Source organism: Alligator sinensis, unplaced genomic scaffold, assembly GCF_000455745.1.
Source record: "Alligator sinensis unplaced genomic scaffold, ASM45574v1 scaffold118_1, whole genome shotgun sequence".
Classification (NCBI taxonomy): Eukaryota; Metazoa; Chordata; order Crocodylia; family Alligatoridae; genus Alligator; species Alligator sinensis.
In genome coordinates this window covers 1,418,502-1,438,003 of record NW_005841850.1, presented here as the reverse complement: position 1 = coordinate 1,438,003, position 19,502 = coordinate 1,418,502, and the positions used below count along the sequence as shown (strand labels likewise).

The window sequence follows — 19,502 nt, the reverse complement described above, 5'->3', positions numbered from 1 at the left end:
TCTCGGATGTAGCGGTTGTTTACGCGATAATTCCTACTTTTAAAAACAGTGGTACTTTGAAAAGGTTTGAACCATAGTGTCATTAAAAGAAAAGTGTAGAAATGTTGAATTATTGGATTTGGCTGTCACGTTGTATATGAAAACTGAATAAAAATAATTATCAAGAAGCCTAAGTAACTTTGTGGTTAGCCAAAATATGTTAACAAGGTTCGTGTGCTTGTTTAAACTTCTTTTTAATGAAGTGTTAGCAAACTTTTCAGTTAGCTGTAATGGCTATTTATTTGGATCTGTTAATTAGTTGAAATGGATAAAAATAAACCTATACAGATGTCCCTATTTTATAATTGGAAATAAATGCATAAACCGTTAGTGTGTTGAGTTTTAAAGAAAAAATATATTTTCTTTCGACCTTTGATTCTTTATTCTTAATTAATTCGTCAACTGGGCCACCCACATTTAGTCCGCAATAATGACCTTTCTTAAAAGTCTGCAGTTTTGTGACTGAATATAAATCTGTTAAACATCTAACATTTACTTGACAGTTTAAATATGAGGGAATTTAAAAGTAAAAAGCTTGAATTTTTTTTTTAATGTTTTTGATAGAGTGATTAACGATAGATCACCATGTCAACCTCAGATTATCCGAAAGACGTGAAAATTACTTGAGACAAATTTTCAACATTTACTTAGAAAAGTAACCTTTAGTTCTTTTTATATTTTAAAACGTGATCGGTAGTTTTTTTTTTTTTTTTTCCTGTTCCTTATTAACGTTTTATTGCATTAAAGAGGAATTCTCAGAAAAAAAAAAGCAGACTGCTGCAGTTTCAAAAGTTCATTTCCATTTGGTAAGGAGTTGATAACAATTGAACCAAATAAAGATCCTTATCAGGTAGCAAGAACAGTTGTGAAACTTCAGTCTAAAACAAAAAGAAGTTTAAAAAATAAAAGGTATTCAATAGTAAATCTGTAACTACATGCATAATCCCACTGGTTATTCATGCCAGCACTTTATTTATAGAAAAGTGCAATTTTCAGAAAGGATAATTTGATACTCTAACGCTTGTATACTTGGCATTGGCTTTCTTCACTTTTTATATCTACATGTATTACAGAAGAATTCTCTTTATATGTAATATAAAAAGAGCAACAGGATTCCCTCAGAGCATAATACTGTCTGCCTTACTTTTATTAAAGGGGATCTGTTTTTTGTCAAGAAGACATTTTTGTCTCAGATAAATGGTTCAGGCTGAGCACAAGGCTGTTTTGAGTTTATGCTGGATTCTATTAAAAGGAGTGCAGTAGTTAATGCTACAGATTTATCACTTTTAGCCCTTTTCCACTGATGTTTGACCTTAGCTATAATGTGTTTTTGTTTTTTTTTTTCTTTGCACATACATCTTTGGAGCTGAAGTTGACACTGGACTGACTTTAGTTGTTTAAATCCACTGAGAATTTAATAACGAGATTTTTTTTTTTGTATGTACAGTAGTTAACGAATATTCAACTCTTCATATTTTTTGTTGCCTAAATTGATTAGTTTGATTTTTATAATGATGGTGTCATTCTTTCTTAAGTTTATTAAGAATAAGTCCTGCTTGGTTACATTTATGTCCATTGTTATTTGTGTTGTTTTTCGTGGTTTATTTAAAAGCAGTGCCTGCACTTGGATAAATGCTGTAATTTGCCTTTAAAGATGAAAAAAAATTGAAGTCATAATTGTCGATAGTTACTGTTTGCTTTAAACACGGAAGAAAAGTACAGTGCAGGAGGGGGGAAAAAGCGTTAGCTTAAGCTATGCCCTAAAAGCAAGTGCTGTTTTCTACTTTTAGGTGTAATCATCCCCAAAGTGTCTGCTTTTTCTGTGTCTTTTTAAAAGAAGATGGAGACTATTTTTATCCGCTACAGTGTCCCATTGAAATGCAGTATGACCAGGCCGATAGAGCTGGAGCACTGGTTGACCGTGTTCCAGTAAGCTCTAGGTACGCCGAGTTTCTTTGGACAGTCGCATTGGCGCTCTCTGTTGGAGGGCCTGGTTTGCCATCTCGGACGTGGTGATTTGCAGGTTCTTTACAGAAGAGGCTTCATGTTATTTTTTTATGGAATTTTATACTCTAATGATCATGAAATCGGTAAGGAAGCTATGCGAGCTCTAGCACGTATGTCTAAGAATAAGGTCCAGATTTATGAAGCTCTTGCTAGTGCAGACCTTTGAGCAGTCTTTCAATCCCGACTCCAACTGCAGTGTTTGGAGGCTGTTAACTTAGCGAACAAGTGATATCCAACCTGAACGTAAACACAGTGGTTGATGTCCCGCAGAATTTCTGTGGGCTTTTTCTGCTTTGCAGATGGGGAAACGGAATGAGCTGCTTCTTCCCGACTCATTGGCATCAGCTGCATACATTATTAAGCAATTTGTGCCACTCTTTGTTTTCCCCTCCAAGAAAGGCATTTCCAACTCCCCTTTCCCAGTTTGTAATGTAACGTAAACTCAGTGGAAACGAACCAGTTTACAGTGTCAGCATTGAATTCATGCGCCTGCCTGAATCATCCTCCACCCGCTCCAGTCCCTCCAACACCTTTTGGAGGCCGTTCTTCCAATGCAGCCTCAGTAAATTCAAGTGTTTCCTTCCCATCATCTGTGCAGACTTTCTGGGAGAAGCCCAACTGCAGTAGATATTTTTCTACATTGAAAGACTATTGCAATGAGTTTTTGGATGGCAAACCAGACTGGCCAGCCAGGGGAACTGCATTCCCTCTTCCTTCCAGTGTATGTAGGTATTATAGAGACAAATAGGTGTGTGTGGAAAAGGGTGGTCCTGACATGAGAGCAGCGAGTGGCCTGTCTGGTCTATAAGAAGGGGAAGAATGGTAAAACAAAATGAAAAATGGGTACAGTTTGAAGATGTGAAATACCAATTAGGAACAATCAAATGAAGCCATGCAGATCCCTATGGATCCCCTTCCTCTATTCTGAAATGATTTCTTTTTTTCACTTTGATTTAAAAAACACGAGCAGTCTTTCTTTAACCTCATCCTTCCTTTCCCAGGTGGGCGTGTGGGGGAGCTAATTCCATTTTCTTTGTGGCTTCAGTGGTAGGCAGGAAGCGAGTGGTATTTTTATGCAAAGAAGTGTTGGGGTTGTAGGATGTGAGAGGCTAAAGTTCATGTGTTGCTCTCCACTTTCTGTTTAGTAGTCACATTTTTTGAACAGTAAAGGTATGTGTGTTTATTTGGTGAACATAACAGGCTGACATTTCTGCTCGAATATGACAGCATTCCAAGTGGCCAGGCTCTCTGAGATTTTGGGGTTTCTGCCGTCCACAAGGTCACAGTTATGGTTTGGCTTTTTTTTTTTTCTCTGAATGGTGGCCTTAGAAAACGGATAATATGTCAGTAAGTTTTTACTACTTTTAAGGAATGATTGAGTGGTGGAAAGATGAAAAAGCTGATTTATATAGGTTAAATGGGAGATTACTGAAAAAACTAATATTAGCTCATCAAACTAATGCCATTCCAAGGAGAGTACTATTATAAGACATATTTTCTGAAAAGGGATGTCTAAAATTTAAGCTGTCTCAACATTGAAGCAACATAACACAAATACTTGACCCAAATGGTTTTAATATGCATTTGATAGCTTTTTCTCCAAAATTGCATAATTTTTGATGGGAGAAGGTTGCATCTTATAGACTAGATAATGTGGCATTTTACCAAATGGCTGAGAAGCAGCTTTAAAATGTGGGCACACTTAGCAAAATTATGGCTAATAGAGTTTGACTTTGCACTGTGTTCAGATTAGCACGCTTAAATGAATACTGAATTATGTTGCAAAGTGCTAACACCTACAGTTTTAAAATGTTTGCGTCTTTATAACAGCCAGACTTTTCTTTTACTGCTGTAAAGAATTTAACATTGCAGGATTAATTGTCCCATGCAAGTTTTGATACTCCAAAGTTAACCTTACTAAAATAATCCATTTTGATGTCCGTATAAGAATCCATACATGTTTTAGCAGCAATCCAGATGCATCATGATATCTGCAGATTTCTAGGTTAAAAGAAATCAGTGTAACATGACCGGGCTGAAGGAATCTACTGTTTCTTTTGTAATTGTAGTTGATGATGCAACTTACCTTTAATTCAGGTGACAAGACTTATTAGAGGAAGACTCAGTTGCATAAAAGTGGAAGCATGTAAAGATGATGTATAGGAGGTATTTAGTGCAGTTTCTATAGGCTGAGAAAAGGAGCACTCTTTCTTTGAAATGCTCTTAGGAAGATCTCCAGACCCTTTGGTTAGTGGCTCTGGAATCAGGGAGGAATGCTGACAACGGAAAGCAAAACCATAATTGTGCTTATGCGACAGTGCCAAGTAATTTGAACATTTAAAATAAGTCGGGCGCATGCCTCCTTATTCATATTACGTGACTTCTTTAAACATTTAAAGATGATTTCCCTTTTGAAGCATAAAAGTAACTACCTCAAATTAGCCCCAATCATTGTTGAGAATAGGAAGTTTTTAAATCCCCCCTAATTATTTTGGAACCAAACAGACAAATTATTAGAAGCTCGCACCAGGTAATTTTATACCACCTGGCGGTATAACCATTTAAAAACTGATTCCTGGGTTGCTTATTGTAGGTGCTATTTACTTAATATTGGTTATACTGTTCCTTTGTTGTCAGATTTGTCTCGTGATTTATGGTCTAGGATTGTTTTCTGATTGCTCTGAAATGTCCATCTTTAACACGATTTAACATTTTAACTAAAGAATACAATTTTTATTTTTTTTTGCTGTTCTTCTTTAACCCAGTGCATCCGTGTAGTAGTTTCCATTTTCTGAAGCTTTAAAAACCTCTTCACATAGCCCGATGTCGATAATATTTTGTAGGGTACGCTCAGCTTCGGATACGTGCACAGCTCTCTTGGAGGCAGAATTGACTCCTTCAGTCTGTAGTGTCTCAGCGTAATGTTATTTATTTGTTTGATTTATATGCTATCTTCCCTCGAAGAGTCTCGGAGCAGCTTACAATAAATATAATTAGGTTATCAGGTTCTGAGTATTGTGTTTATATGCCAAGGACTGTCCTAACTGAGGGTATGATCCCATGGATGATTCATACCAGCGCAGGACCTTTATCTTCAGTCAGTAGATTGGATATATGACAGTGTGGTGCTCTCTCATTGTACTTAAATCCTGTAGAATAGGTCATTTAATTGGACTGATGCACAATTTGCCATGGTATTTCCCCCCCCCCCCCCCCCCCCCCAAACAAAAACCCAAAACAAAACACAACCTGCTTGATTAATAAGGATGCTTGACCTATGTAGTCCTATTGTGCCACTCTTCTGTAATACTTAACCTCCATTAAGGGCATGTCAAAATTTAAAAAATGGGTTTTGTTACACAGTTGCTTTCAGGTATAGCTGCTTATCCTTCTCTTTTCCTGTGTGCTTTGTATAGCTGGACACCTTAATTCCATCACATTCAAGGGAAGGGTGCAAACCAAATGGCATCTTTGATTTCCTCCCCCTCTTGCCCCACTTGCAGATTTGTCAGCACTGTACACTTTAAATATCCCAAAGGGAAAAGACCTGTTCCATGATTATGTGACACCTACTTTACAAGCCCCACTTGTCTGTTCTTTTTCTGCGTAACCTTTTTTTTTTCCTGTCTTCTGTTAGAAAAATCACTTGTGGTCTATACTTAAGAAGCAATTATGTGCTCTTGGGTAAAATCACCCCTCCTTAATCCCTTTTAAATTGTCCCATACAGATAGGTTAGGTGCAGAACGAGACCACTTACCTTCAGGTTGGTAAGTGCAAGGCTGTTTCAAAACTTGTATTTGACAGACCTCCTAATCATGGGCTTAGGGCCACACTACATGTCCAAACTTAAAGCCATCTAGATGCTGAGCTTAGTTTAGGCCTTTGACAGACATTACCCTTAAGATGATGGCTTGGTTAGCAGTGACCTGGCCACAAGTTTAATTCAATTAATGGCATGATAAAAGGAGGAATAAGCCACAAAACACATGTATTAACTTTGTGGCACTTTTAATTGGATGTGTGGCCAGTGCTCCCAGCCTTTGGAGCTCGCTGGAGCTTTTCAAGACTCCCGTGCGCTCCGCAGCTGGGAACCCACATCAGCTAATTGGAGCTCCCAGCCAGGAGAGAGCGGCACCATGTGCTCCTGCATGGGAGACTCTAATCTGCTGATGGGGCTCCCAGCTCGGGGAGCGCCGGGAGCCAAGCCTGCAACTTGCTGGTACTTTGGTGACGTGGAGTGATGGGAACTGATGCTGGATCCCACAGTCATGCCACCTGCCACGCATGTGTAGCATGGCAGGAAGAGCAATTGTTGGGATCCTGCATCAGATCCCATCGTGCCTTTAAATTAACATCTGTCCGGGGGCCTTAATAACACAAAAAGTAGAGTGTCTCTCTGCAAACTCGTTCTGCAGCCACCCACACTGCAAGCGGCAGTTCTTCACTGCAGGTTAGCTTTATCGATAAGGAACAAGGAAAAGAGAATCCCTGCTTCCCACATGAACCTGCCCAGCCTTCTTCTAGCCTGCAGTCGCGTGCTTTAGGGATCATGCGATGTCCTCTCCAGGGCCGTGCGGAAAACTGTGCACTTGTGTCTGGATGTTTGCTAAACTTTGCATGTATAAATACTTCTAGTCCGTGCTAGGATGTTCCTTTTATAAACTGGATACTCAAAAGTCAGTGACTTGGTGGGACGTTTCATTCCTTACGATGAAGCCAGTAGCTTTCTACTTTTTCAGGCTAGGCCTTAATTGGTCTTCCAAATGTGGCAGAGAAATGGAGAAACACAGGGGTGTTGAATGACTTTGTGATTTTAATGCATGTTTGTGCCATACAAAAAACCCTAACCTTCTTTTGTTTTATGCAGGTGCTTGTTAGTGAGGACTCTGATAGCGATGGTATAGTGGCCCACTTCCCGGCACATGAAAAGCCCATTTGCTGTATGGCTTTTAACCCCAGTGGTAAGTTCTTCTGCCATAGTTAATTTTATAGCATATAGTATGTAAAGAAAACAAGAAATGCAGTGTATGTTCTGTTTCTTTGGGGCTGTAAAAAAAATTACCACCATTCCTTACTAGTCTATTGTGGGACATGCAAAGACTGACTTGGAAAACATCGATGTCTGTCTCATTGGGTTGAGCATTGCATGCCAGTTGTCAGAGACTGCATTGGTCTTTTCTGGGAATTTCAGCTTTAGGCCAGCTGTACTCCTCTATGGTGTGGGTATACAAAGAAACCTTGACCACTGCCTAAAAATGCATATAACTGAAATATTGAAAGAAATTATTTTGTTAGTTAAGTGCATCAGATCTACTGGAAATTGAGGACCAAAACTTCCCTAAAAGGATTCTTCTTCCTAAAACTGGGAATAAGTTGGGTCATTTCAAATGAAATCTTTCCTCCGAAGGTAATAGATGGTGCCACAAATGCTTTGTGGATCTGTAACTCAAGGTTCTGCTCTTTTCCTTTTAAGTGGTATGAACCACAATCTGAAAATATTTTAAAAACCTCAAAGAGAGCACCTTTTCCCCTCCTTCCTCTTTGCAGATGAAGAATGATTATGGGCAGGTGAGATGCATCCTGTTAATCTCATTCAGTTGACAAGGAAACCATGTTTATTAGTCTTCTCAAGGCGGAGAAATAACTTTTTGATTGACTGCATAGTGGTCATTGAAAGGGCTGGGGAATTAACGGTTTCCGATTCTCTAAATTAACGAGTTCTAAAATGTAGTAAAATACTCTGAAGATTCATAGATGCTAGGGTCGGAAGGGACCTCAACAGATCATCGAGTCAAAGATGTTGAAGATGAAGTCACATTTCAGAGAGCTAAAACTGAATAGATGTCATGTATATCTTCACTTGCAGTGACCGGTTGGACTCATTTTGACATCCCATCTGTTATGTCAAAACTCTTTAACAGTAGCATGCGGTTCAAAGCTTCCTTACTATTAGTGCTTTTGACGTTGAAAAAAAAAAATCTTATTTCATAATTCAAAGATTTTGTTCTGTAACTCTGAACATTAACGTGAGAATGTACTTTTTGGATTTTAAAAAGGTAATGTTTCTGTGCAGGGTGGCGAATCTTTGTTTGGTAGAAATCATAATACATACCATTCGCATGGTTTTGAGAAACTGAACTAAGTAGCACTCCTTATTTTGTGTAACACTGTATGAACACTAATTACATGCTTGTGAAAGGGTCTCCTGTTATTGTGTACATTTGCAAAAAGCAAAATGCTTATGGAAAAACAAACGAGCATGACAGAAATCTTGTGTATTGCTTGAAAGAGAGATTTGCATATGCATGGAAAATCCTGCTTGCAGGCTGGCTCTCTGTCTGCTTGCCCTTATTGTGAAATCACAATCCTCTTTCTGATGTACAATAGATGTTTACCATAGATCTGATAGCTGAACAAAACGCCCTGTAAGTAAACACTGTTTTCTAAACATTGTGATTTGCTGACAGCTTGCAAATGCTGCATGTCATGAAACACTTGCAGAAATGGATAACTCCTAGGAAGGTGTTAAATCATGCTGTCCACCTTATTTTTTTTTTTCTATCAAAATGTCAAAATAGTTTTTAAAGTGTTGTTTCGGCTCCGGACAAAATGAAATCTGCACCTCAACTTAGTACGCTGGATCCTTTCTTAGTAATATCCAGGTGGATTTGCTTGATGGCAGCACTACAAGTGACATCATCCTAATTCATTGCAAACTGGCGTGTTGCCATTCAGGTTGATTTAATTGCAGAGCATAATGAAAACAGGAGGTGGCTTTTGCTGTCAGGTTCTCCGCCTGTTATGCAACCCTGAGGCACTGTTTTCTCAGGGTCTAACACCATGTTACAGAAACCTCGTAGCAGTCTATAAAGACTTTCACTAATCATTGCAATCGATAGATACTGCTCCTTTCTGCGTGTAGATTCATGGATAATCAAATAGCCAGATATTCATCATGTCATTATACTAAAACACCCATGAAAATAAACTTTACAGATACTGAATTTTGGGAGGGGGGAAAAATGCATGCACTGTGGCTCCCAGGCACAAAATACTTTTGCGATTCTTCTAAATGAGTGCTTTATAAATACACTTATAATGGACCAAACATGAAAGTAAATGCAAATATTTTTATGTTGAATTCATGGAGTTTTATGTAACACACTAGTTCTTAATTTCAGCAGTTAAGAACCAGGCTGTATTCTATACAGGACCCTGCCAGAGAAGGGGTCGGCAACATTTTTGGGCAGAGTACCAAAAATCCCCGCACCCTCGACTTATAAGACGTTGGTGTGACAGAGGTGGACAGCGGGGGAGCCGGATGGGACCTGATCCTTGTTGTGGCAGTGTAGCCACGGCCCCTTCCCCACCGTCTGCCCCGAGGTGTGCGTGCCAAGCAAAACGCCTTCACGTGCCACTCTGGCACCTGTGCCAGGGATCACCTACCCCTGTACTAGAGCAGTAGAATGAATTTGTGCGCGATAAAGGTACTGACTTTTAAGATTTTTCTCAGTATTGAACAAGCAAGCAGTTTGTGATGATGATTAACCATAGGTGATGATAATGAAAGGATGTAATGGCACTTAGGGATATCTCGCTCCAAAAGTAACTGTTAGCATAAGCTCAGCTTCAGTTTAGGACAAAGACCATCAATAAGCCCTAGAAAGAAGGGGCGGAGAGAAGGAATTATTGATGTTGGTGTCATCTGTTATCTTATCCTTGTTCTTTTCTTAGACTTAGAAAGCAAATCTGTTGCGGTATCATTAGTTCCCCAGCTCTGTTAATTTTACTGCGGATCAGATCCCAAGCCCAGTGAAAACACTGGACAAACTGTGGGGGCATGTTTTCTCAGCAGGGTAAGTTGGACCAGGCAGAATGCCATGCTAATGTGGCATAGCTGTTTCTGGTACGTGAGCCAGCTTGTTCAGATCTAGCGTGGGCATCTCTACATGGTACTGCATTGCAGTGTGTAGCAATAGCCTTCTTTGACTTCCATGGGCTATGGATGAGGCTCCTGAATAGTCTTTGTCAGAATGGTTTTCTTCTTTTTATTTGAGGAAAATCTATTTAGCCATTTTTTTTTTCATTATGACAGGACGAAAAATTATGCTCTTCACATTCTTAAAAATGTTGCTCTTTTTCATGCAGGTCACTTGCATACAGAAACTTGGCATATAGTTAGCATTCATTTTGGATGAAGCACATAGCCAAGTTAAAAAAAAAAAAAAAAAAAAAGAATTGGTATAATAATAAAAAAACAAACCCAAGTAATTGAAATATCACTTTTAAGCATGCTTGGTTGGGCAGCTTTAGATTGTTAAGAGTCCAGACAATCCCAGTATACATCTTTCTGGCCCATCCAGACACCAGAAGGCTGCTACTAGGCAGTGGATGTTAAAGGAACTGTACATATCTCAATCTAAAACAAGCAGCAAATCCCACTTTAAAAACTGACTTGACAATAGATTGAGGAAAATCACAGGGAAAGAAAATTGCAGATCCTGGTAATTTAGGTTTTCTCTGCTTTTTTTTTTTTTGTTTGTTTGTTTTTTTTTTGTTTTTTTCTGCTTTTTTTTGCTGTGTTCAGCAAATCCTAAGCTTTCATTAAAAAAAAAAAAAAAAGTTGCAAATTGTTTACTATGTGGGTTTTTCCGCACTACAGCTGGAAGCGCTATGAACCAGGGGCTTCATCCACAAAACCCCCAGATCTGCTGGGATTTACCAGAAGCCAGTGCCGTCCACATACAGTCATGCCTCTTGGTTTTACAATTTTAAGATTGATAGGTATGTCGCAATTCAGTAGAAGTAAAAAAAAAAAAAAAAAAAAAAAAGACTGGGTACCCTTTACCTATTTGATTGCTTTTTCATCTTTGGAAATAATTGCTAAATGGCATCAAGACATATATAGGCCAAGTGCTAAATGCAGCAGATCAGTATAGTTATTTTCTTTGGTGGGAACGTGATAATCAAAAAAAGACTATTTGAGCCTAATGCATCTGTTCTCTTCTCCAATTAAGTTGTCAGCTTTAGTTCCACCATTGGTGCCAGTATTTCTTTGCGTTGGCCAGGAGAGAAATTTCTTACTGCAGTAATCTTGTAATATTTTTGGAAGAGGATTTAGTGAAAACAATTCCAGGACTGGGCTAGGGTGGTGCAGGTGCTAAGGCACATGATTGACAGCCCAGAGGTCTCAAGTTCGAGGCCGTAGCAGAAGTGCTTCTGGTGCTCCTTTCAGATTCCAGAGAATCTGTGCATCCTGCTAAATACGTTGTCACGAGAAAGAAAAAGGACACGAAAGTAAAAGGACACGAAAAAGAAAGGATTCCAGGACTCATGTTCAGGTACACTGGGATCCTGCTGTGTGCTTATTTATTAATAAAAGGCTATTAACAATTTATAGCTTGCACTGAGTATTGCACATCTTTATTTTATATAGAGAAGTCACACACCTCTGTAAATTTTACCAAATTTGCGGTTACAAATCCTATTGGTTTTTAGACCTAGTGCCAAATGTGTTGCTTGATGCTTTTGAGACAAAGATGAAGATGTAAGGTCCTGACCTTCCATGTCTCTCTTTAGACATCAGATTTGAATTGGTAAATGCTGTTACAATACTCCTACAGTTATTCTGCAGGGGCCAGGGCCACAATCTAGACGTTGCCTATTAAGCGTGAAATAGAGAGGAGCATGGCGTGTGGGCACTTCTTTCTTCTGCCGACTCCTCCGTAGCACCTACGCTTTTGTGATATATGCAGGCACACGTGTGGCAGTGCAGGAGCTGGGTTGTATGGTTGACTGGTTTGGTTTTGTTGTAAATGAAGGCTGTAGCTGTTCTGGTTGCTGAGAGACTTGATTCACAAAGCTAAAGATGCAGTGCTGTCTGGTTGTGCTTACCGAGGCTGAAACGAGCTTTGAAAAGCATGAACCGTCCAAGTAATTTCAGCGTGTGTTAACTCGCTCCGAAGATGTACGTGGAGCACCGTGAGTGACAGCTCATTGTGGTTTCTGGATTTAGTGGGTTTGGGAGAGACCTCGGTCTCTAAAAATGCTGCTTCCACTCAGTCGGGAAGGTCGAGAGCCCTGGAGACTAGCAGAGCTCCCAAGTCTATTCATCCCCCGTGTGGGGGCAATACTCTGAGGCTGAGCATCGATTTGGAGCATCTGCACAGTCGTCTTTGAGGGATACCTTTTGTGGGCAAAGCTCATGTTGTAGGTGGACCTTGGAAGACTGCCACACCCCTATTTTTCCAAGTCCAGTTCAAGCCCCTGAAATGTGAGCCTTGCAACTGCAACTTTTATCCTTAAATCATTTCAGTTTGGGAATAAATATTGTAAAGATGTCCCGCAATAGTTAAGAGTCCCTTTCTATTAGCAGAGCCCTGGATTTTTAGCTCAGTGCAGCTAAGGTTAATCCTGAAGCATTACTGTGATTTCATGTGCCAATTCTAAAACGCCTTTATGGACATTCTTGTGTAGAATTAAAGTGGGCTCAGTTCAGTTTAGCTAAGTTCACTTGGGATTCCACTTGAGATGATTTAAACAAAACTGAATAAAGGCCTGGGTAATGCTGAGAAAATGTGTTCGCGGAGATATTTTTATTGTGGGTTTTTTTGATTAATTCACTTTTATTAATCCAAATGGATACTGTTATTTAATTTGGATTAATTTTCCTGAGTGACCCCACGTAGACAGAGTCTGGAATCCCCAATGAATCCGAGTTACAGTTAGCTTTCGCTTACCGTGGCAATGTGCAGAAGTTATTGGGAGTTATTTCTGAGCAGCTGACACACAGAGAGTCCTCTTTAAACTTACTGCAACTCCTTTGTTTGTCTGTACCCTAAAATGCCTTCATCCAAGATGTGCGTGGCAAATAATGCCATCTGCCTACAGCTTCTGTTTTCGAAGAGTGTGGCGATTGGGTAATTTGTCTATCATCTGCTATAAAATAATGCACCACTGTTTGGATAAAGCCAGCGTTATTTGGCTTTCATACCCCCCATATTTCCAGGCCTCCATCAGTGGTTGTAAGTATGACCGGGACTTTTCATGTTTCAAATTTAAAGACCTGCTTTTTAATTGTGTATGACCAAAAACGCATTTCTCCACTGTATTGTGCAAAGCACAAAATTGGAACTGAACTGTGGAGTTAATGTGCAGGGACTTATTAATATATTTTAATTGTAGATGGGATTAAAAAATTTCCGCCATTCCTTTTTTTTTTTTTTTTTAATCAGATTTTTCTTCTGTGAATATAACAGCATTGTGCAATAAATTTTTGTAGCAGGGATTAGGCCTTAAATTATCTTTTTGAATAGAATATTTAAACAGGTACAAACAGTTTACAGAACGTCTTGGTTATTACAGTACCATGGAAAAAAACATGTCTGCAACATAATGTAAATCAACGAGAGCTCATTATGTAAACTCTGGATGAAGGCGCCCTGGACTCAATTTTGGGAGGTCACAAACGGAAGGAGTATACCATAGGGGGTTATTTAATTTAAGATGTTTATGAAAAAGCCTCCAAGCTTTTAATGTGCTGATGATAGTGTGCCAGAAACTGTAAGTGCATGTAAGGTTTAGAACAGAGATGGGGAGAAAAAGGGAATTCAGTGTTACGCGGAAGAATAAATTGCTCCATGATAATCTAGACAACACCAGAGATTGTCTGGACTACAGACTGCAGGAGCTTGTGCAAATGTCCCTTTTATTCACAAAGCTACATTATTAGAAGAGTGAATATAATTTATATAGGGGAAAAATGTTCACAGTTTTAATGTGAGCAAGAGCCCCTTAAAACTAATACTGCTCATTTCATTTTTGCACCCAGACATAGGAGATTTACTGACTATTGTTAGGGACAGGATACTAGACTAGATGGCCCACTGGTTTGATCTCGTATGGCAATTCCTATCTGCTGTTGTCTGGAAACTTTTCACTATCGTCTGAATGTGGCCACGGGTTTAAAACTTTCAGTTCCCCCCAGACATTTGAGCATGAGGATTTGGATCTGAATTGTGAGGCTGGAGTCTTTTGCTACAAGTTGTTTAATAGGCTTAATAAAAATCCAGGACTTGTGCAACTCTGATTTTTTTGGAAGAGTTATGAATTGCATTTGAATTTTGTGATTTGGGCACCCTCCAAGGGCAAGGGTATATACTAAAAGGTAGGTAATCTGGAAAACCTGGAGCGAGGCACTAGACATGCCATTGCCACGTGTGTTAATAAGAAGTGACTATCAAGTTTAGTGGGAATACAGCAAAAACTGGTGTTTAAATGGGGATGGTGGGGTTAGGGAGAAGTAATGGTATTGTGCTTTTCCCAGTTGAGTAGTACGGACCCATATTCTCTCTCTCACTCTTACTTGCCAAATCTGAGAATGGCTTTTTTCCTATAAATAGGAAATGTGATTGTTACCCATTTAGGATGCTCATCAACTTGCTTTGTGTACCATTATCAAGGTATCAGTCTAGTCATTTTGCTCCACAATCACAGAATGTCTCAATATAACTTCCAAAAGCCAGATTTCTGTCTTTTTTCCTAGCTTTATCACCATCTGGCCACAAAAACTTAGTGTCTCGCTGTGGGTTTTTTTTTTCTCCACGTAACATTTCTGAATGAATTTTTCAAGATTGTTTACTCTCAAAGCTGAACCGACATTGTTTTTAGTAATAATACATATTCTGGAAAGCTGTTTTCACAGGCTGTCTAACAGACCCATTAAGGGTTGCAACAGAACTAGTTAAAACACATTTGACTCTATAAAGTAACATAGGTTGACTGCTGTACTCCTTGCACAGATTCGGTCGTGAGCTCTTATGACGTGCTCTGTCTAAAACTGAAGTCGTTTGAATGGCTAGATCAAGATCGTCCTCGTCTTGACGCGTGGCGCCTGCAGTTCATTTCTATGCATCTTTTTGCGAGCAAGACTAAGGACTATATGCAAGCATTAGGCAAATGCCGGCTAACTCCACTACATGTTCTCACGAGAAACAACCAGCAAATAGTTTGCCATTGTGCCGTAGACCAGAGCAGCAAATGATCTCGAGAGGAAAGTTAAAAATACAGTAAAAGTTACGCGACGGAATAACACTGCAGGATGAATTGGAGAGAAAATACGGCTTGGTTGACTACCTGGCATGCAGTCTGTGGTGTATGGGTTCTATTCATAGAAGTGAAATTAAAGGATGCAGTTAAACGCCGTTGTGAAACGTCCAGTCCAACAGCTGCTTTTAGTTTGTTTTTCAATTTCTCATTGCCTTTCTTGTTTATTAGCTGTGACTCTGAGGTCAGAATTAAAACAAATATTTTAATGGCAGCATTTATGATGTTGGCAAGGAGCACTGCAGCTTAGTACTGCGCTCTAGCCGAGACTCGATATGGGTGGTGTGAGGTAGTCCCGTCAGCCCTAAAACAGAGTCACGATTGGTGAGACTTTTCAAAATACAATGCCTGTAAATCACGCAATTGATAAGCATCGTGGCATCCGTACTTTTTAGCTACATTAGCTAACTAGACACATTTAAAAGGACTTTGAGGGACCCATAGAGGGGAGGATCCTTTATAGATTTTTATCGTGTTAAAAGCTACAGTATTCCTTAGTTCATTCTGACAGATCTGGAGGATAAAGGCCTTTATGAACTGTGCTAATTAAAACCAAACTCGTATGTAAACCATATACATTTATTCCGAATGCAGAAATTGTTGTTCTACCTTCTCTTGAGAATAATATTAAGAGTATGTGGGCCTCGAGCATTGGAGGATCTTGTTATAGCAAAGTGTCTTTGCCCCATTTAAGAACAAATTGCAGAGTTTTTGCTTGGGATGGTTGTACATTAGTCATTAAATACATTGCTGTCTACCCTGAAGCCATAGGCGGTTTTAATAAAATAGATCCAGTGAAGGAGAGAAATAAGATCAATGTTTTGAACATCCATTCCAAGCAGAAAGAAATTTTATAAAGTAAATGTATAAATGTTATGTAAAAATTCCTTTTTTAACATTATTTTTTATCAAAGCAAATTTTAGATGGAAGGAAAAGGAAACCTGTATGGGAACCTTATTCTAATTACAGCACTGAAGTTGAAAGGATCATGTTAATTTATCATCTAAGTGGGGAACCTGTATATACTAAATACGCCTTCTGATGCATGTTTAAAACAAGTAGAAACAAATACTGTTTGGATTTTTAACATTATATAGATCGTCTATATAAAACACATAGTGAGAAAAACATCAAAACTTTTTCACGTGTTGCCTAGGATTAAGATGCCGGGTTGTACAACAGTTGCGTTATCCTTTATACTTAGACAAACTGCTTATATCACCTTCTTAACTTAAATAATATAACGTCTGGTTATGCCAAATAAGCTTGTCTTCCAGCTTTGCGGATAGTTTTTATATGTGCATATGCAGCAATATCTGTTTTTCAGCAAGAGTGTTCCAGGGAGGAATGGAGTTGATTATAAAGTTATTTCAAAAAGGGAAACACATTTCTCCGTCGGACAATGTTAGTATTCCCCATTGTGTGTAACAGCTGGTGAAAACAGGTTATGGATTCCATTACTCTTGATTGGAGCACAGGAATGAATATTCCTCTTTGTCTCCTTCTAATGGTTTGATCAAGAAGAGAGTTAGGGGAGAATACCTTCACTTCTCGTTCAGAAATTTTGGCTTCCAGGCAGGATGATGATTCTGAAAAAAAATCAAGCCTCCTTTAATTAGAAATTAAAGCTCTATAGTGGTGTAATTTTGCCACATCCCATTATTAACTACCAAGGCCAAACAAATAAAAGATTTGGAGATTTTTTTCACTGAGAGATATATGCAGTTTCTTCCCACAGTTTTTAGCTAATAATGTACAGTTAGGGCCAACTGCCTTTGCCCTTTTGTAAAATCTCATGGAAAAATTGTGTTATGGTCATTTTGGGGTATTTCACTTTATAAACCGCGAATTTACTAAGGGCTACAATTATTGATCATCCCAAGTGACAATCATGCTTTTTTATCAAGTATTCCCAGGGTGCATGAAGAGTAGCTAGATGTGGTCCATAGGCTAAATTTTAGATGCGAGGTGCCATTTTGTTTGTAAACAACATTTTAAAGTAATATTATCTCTAGTCTGCGTCATCTGAAATGCAAGTCATGTGTCATGACGTTATCTAACTTGCAGATAAATATAAACCAGTTCAGTTTTTTTATCCTTACAGTCGATTCAAAGCTAGATTTCCACTGGCTAGCAAAGGATGAGGAGACGTGACAAAAGAAAGCCTTGTATAACTTTATCAGAACTGCATCGCTGGTCCAATTCTATATATATAAAGGGCTTAGTCCGTCTATCTGTCCATAACGCTCTTGAAGAACATTGATTGGTTTGTCTCGGCAGCCAGTCACAATGCTTACTGAAACAACCAATCAGAGTGCTCTGCACAGACAGACAAGCAGACAGACGGCTGGATGGGGGCGGGGAGGTGGTGCACGGGTGGATGTGGAGTGGTGGCAGCGTGGGCTGGTGGCGGTGGCGGCTGCATGCAAGTATCCTCTTCCCCCACTTCTGGGAGGCAGCAGCGGCACAGGGAGGTGGCGTGCGGTGCCCCATCCCCACCTGCCCCCTCTTCCCCCCGCTTCATTCTTGATGGGCAGTTTGCTAGTAAAAGATACACCCGCCCAGGAATCCTTCCTTCTAGCAAAGCATGGTGCATCTTCTATCGTGTGCTCTCTCTGAGGTTCCTATAGGCAAAGCAGAGTTTTTTTAATTTGTGTTGGAAGTGTTCTTCTTCCCAGACACTACTATCCATTTTTCAGGCTGCACTGGCTCCTTACAGCCAAGAGGAGGTTGCTGCCTCCTCCTGACACTCTCCTTTGGTTTGGGCCCTGACTTATGCTGGCTGAAGGGAGGGTTGAATTTATTGAACATGCAAATGAGTTAATGTAATTTGCAGGATGGTGCAGTTGAAGAGTAAATTGAAAAGTAGAGAAGAGTAAGGTTTGTAAGATGAACAGTAATATAATGCCTTTAAACTGGGGTTGGGCCAGAGTTGAGAGTGCTGTAGGCAAGAAAAGTGTATGCTCCGTAGAACTGGGTTGTCGTGCAGGCTGCTGGACTCATTGGGGCACTGTCGTAAGTGGGTGTTAGGGTGAATAACCTCAGTGTCTAAAGTAAATTCCCTCACCCCCAGCTGAACTTGAATAGCACTTTTCCAGGCAGCATGCTGTGTTCCTGCCAGGCTGCTGAGCTACTTCTCTCTCAACCAGTATAGAAACCTGAGACTGTTGGGGGTTTTTTTTCTTAAAGCAAGCTGTCAGCATTTCTGATGACCTTATAGCAGAGCTGCTAGCTATCCACTGAATTGCACAGCCATATATCCTTTGACTTTAATATTTTCTTCACCATCAATAAGTGGGAGTTCTGTGCAAGGGCGGAACGATTGCAGGCTCTAGGGACCGATGCTTAGCTATTCTTTCCTGCATGGACAGATTTGGGAAATTAGGCCCTTGTCAAATAACATACACTTGTCCTTCCTAACTTTTGAGAAGTACATTGCAAGGTAGATATTAATTATCACAGTACTCTATTCATGCATTGGCCTTAGGGTGACCACCCATCCCTAATTAGGCAGGACCATCCTGGAATGGGATCATCTAGTCCCAGTAATGGGCTGCATGACTCTGGGACGTCATTTGTCCTGGATTCACAGCATCGTGCAGGGATCTGGGTTTCCTCTTGCAGGCTGGCAGCCTTCCATCCTGCAAGGGACTGTCTTGGGGTGCTGGGAGCGGGATGCAGGGGGCACCACATGCACATGGCTGGGAAAGAGCTGGGCAGAGTGGAGAGCAGCTCCCTGGAGGCAAGTCTGTGGGGGGCAGAGGGAGTGTGGGTGAGGCAGATCGAGGCCCCCATGATGAGGGGTAGGGAGTGGGTCAAGGACTGGGTCTGGGGGCACTGTTCAGCCAGGGTGGTGCATGGGGCCTTGGGGCTGGGGACTGGGACAGAGCCATGGGCGGCTCACCCAGGGGGATTGGGGCATGTGGGGGGGTGGCTCCCCACTGCTTTGCACACCCCCAGGGGCATGAGGGCACGTGACCCCCAGATTTGTGCACTGGATGTGCATGGATGTGGACTGACTGCTGCGGGCCTGTTTTACAGAAGGAGAAAACTGAGGCATAGGAGCATCGCAGCTCTCCCCCGGCTCTGGATCACGCTGTGCCCATCACAAGATCGCAGCCTCAGAGCAGCCCCGTGCTGTCACAGCACCGCCACTACTGGGGTCTCCACGGAAACCGGCCACAGCAATGCATGCAGGGGCTGCTGGGAAACAGAGTCCGCTGCATGCCCAATCTAGACCTTGAGCCAGGCTTTGCCCGCTCCTGATTTAGATCCTGTTTTAGACCCTTGTCCCCATCCATGGTAATTTGCACTATAGGAACTGAGTTGGCCCCGATCTCGCCTCGTCCA

At 40.4% G+C, this 19,502-nt stretch overlaps 1 protein-coding gene across 2 annotated transcripts in view; it reads left to right on the top strand.

The window, feature by feature from the left end:
• Nucleotides 1–19,502, top strand: part of BCAS3 (BCAS3, microtubule associated cell migration factor) — a 447,594-nt gene that overhangs the window by 100,880 nt on the left and 327,212 nt on the right. For both annotated transcript variants that reach the window (XM_025210099.1, XM_025210105.1), the window contains exon 13: nt 6,915–7,008. In XM_025210099.1, the coding sequence (XP_025065884.1) occupies nt 6,915–7,008 (94 nt within the window). The remainder of the gene's footprint in view (nt 1–6,914; nt 7,009–19,502) is intronic.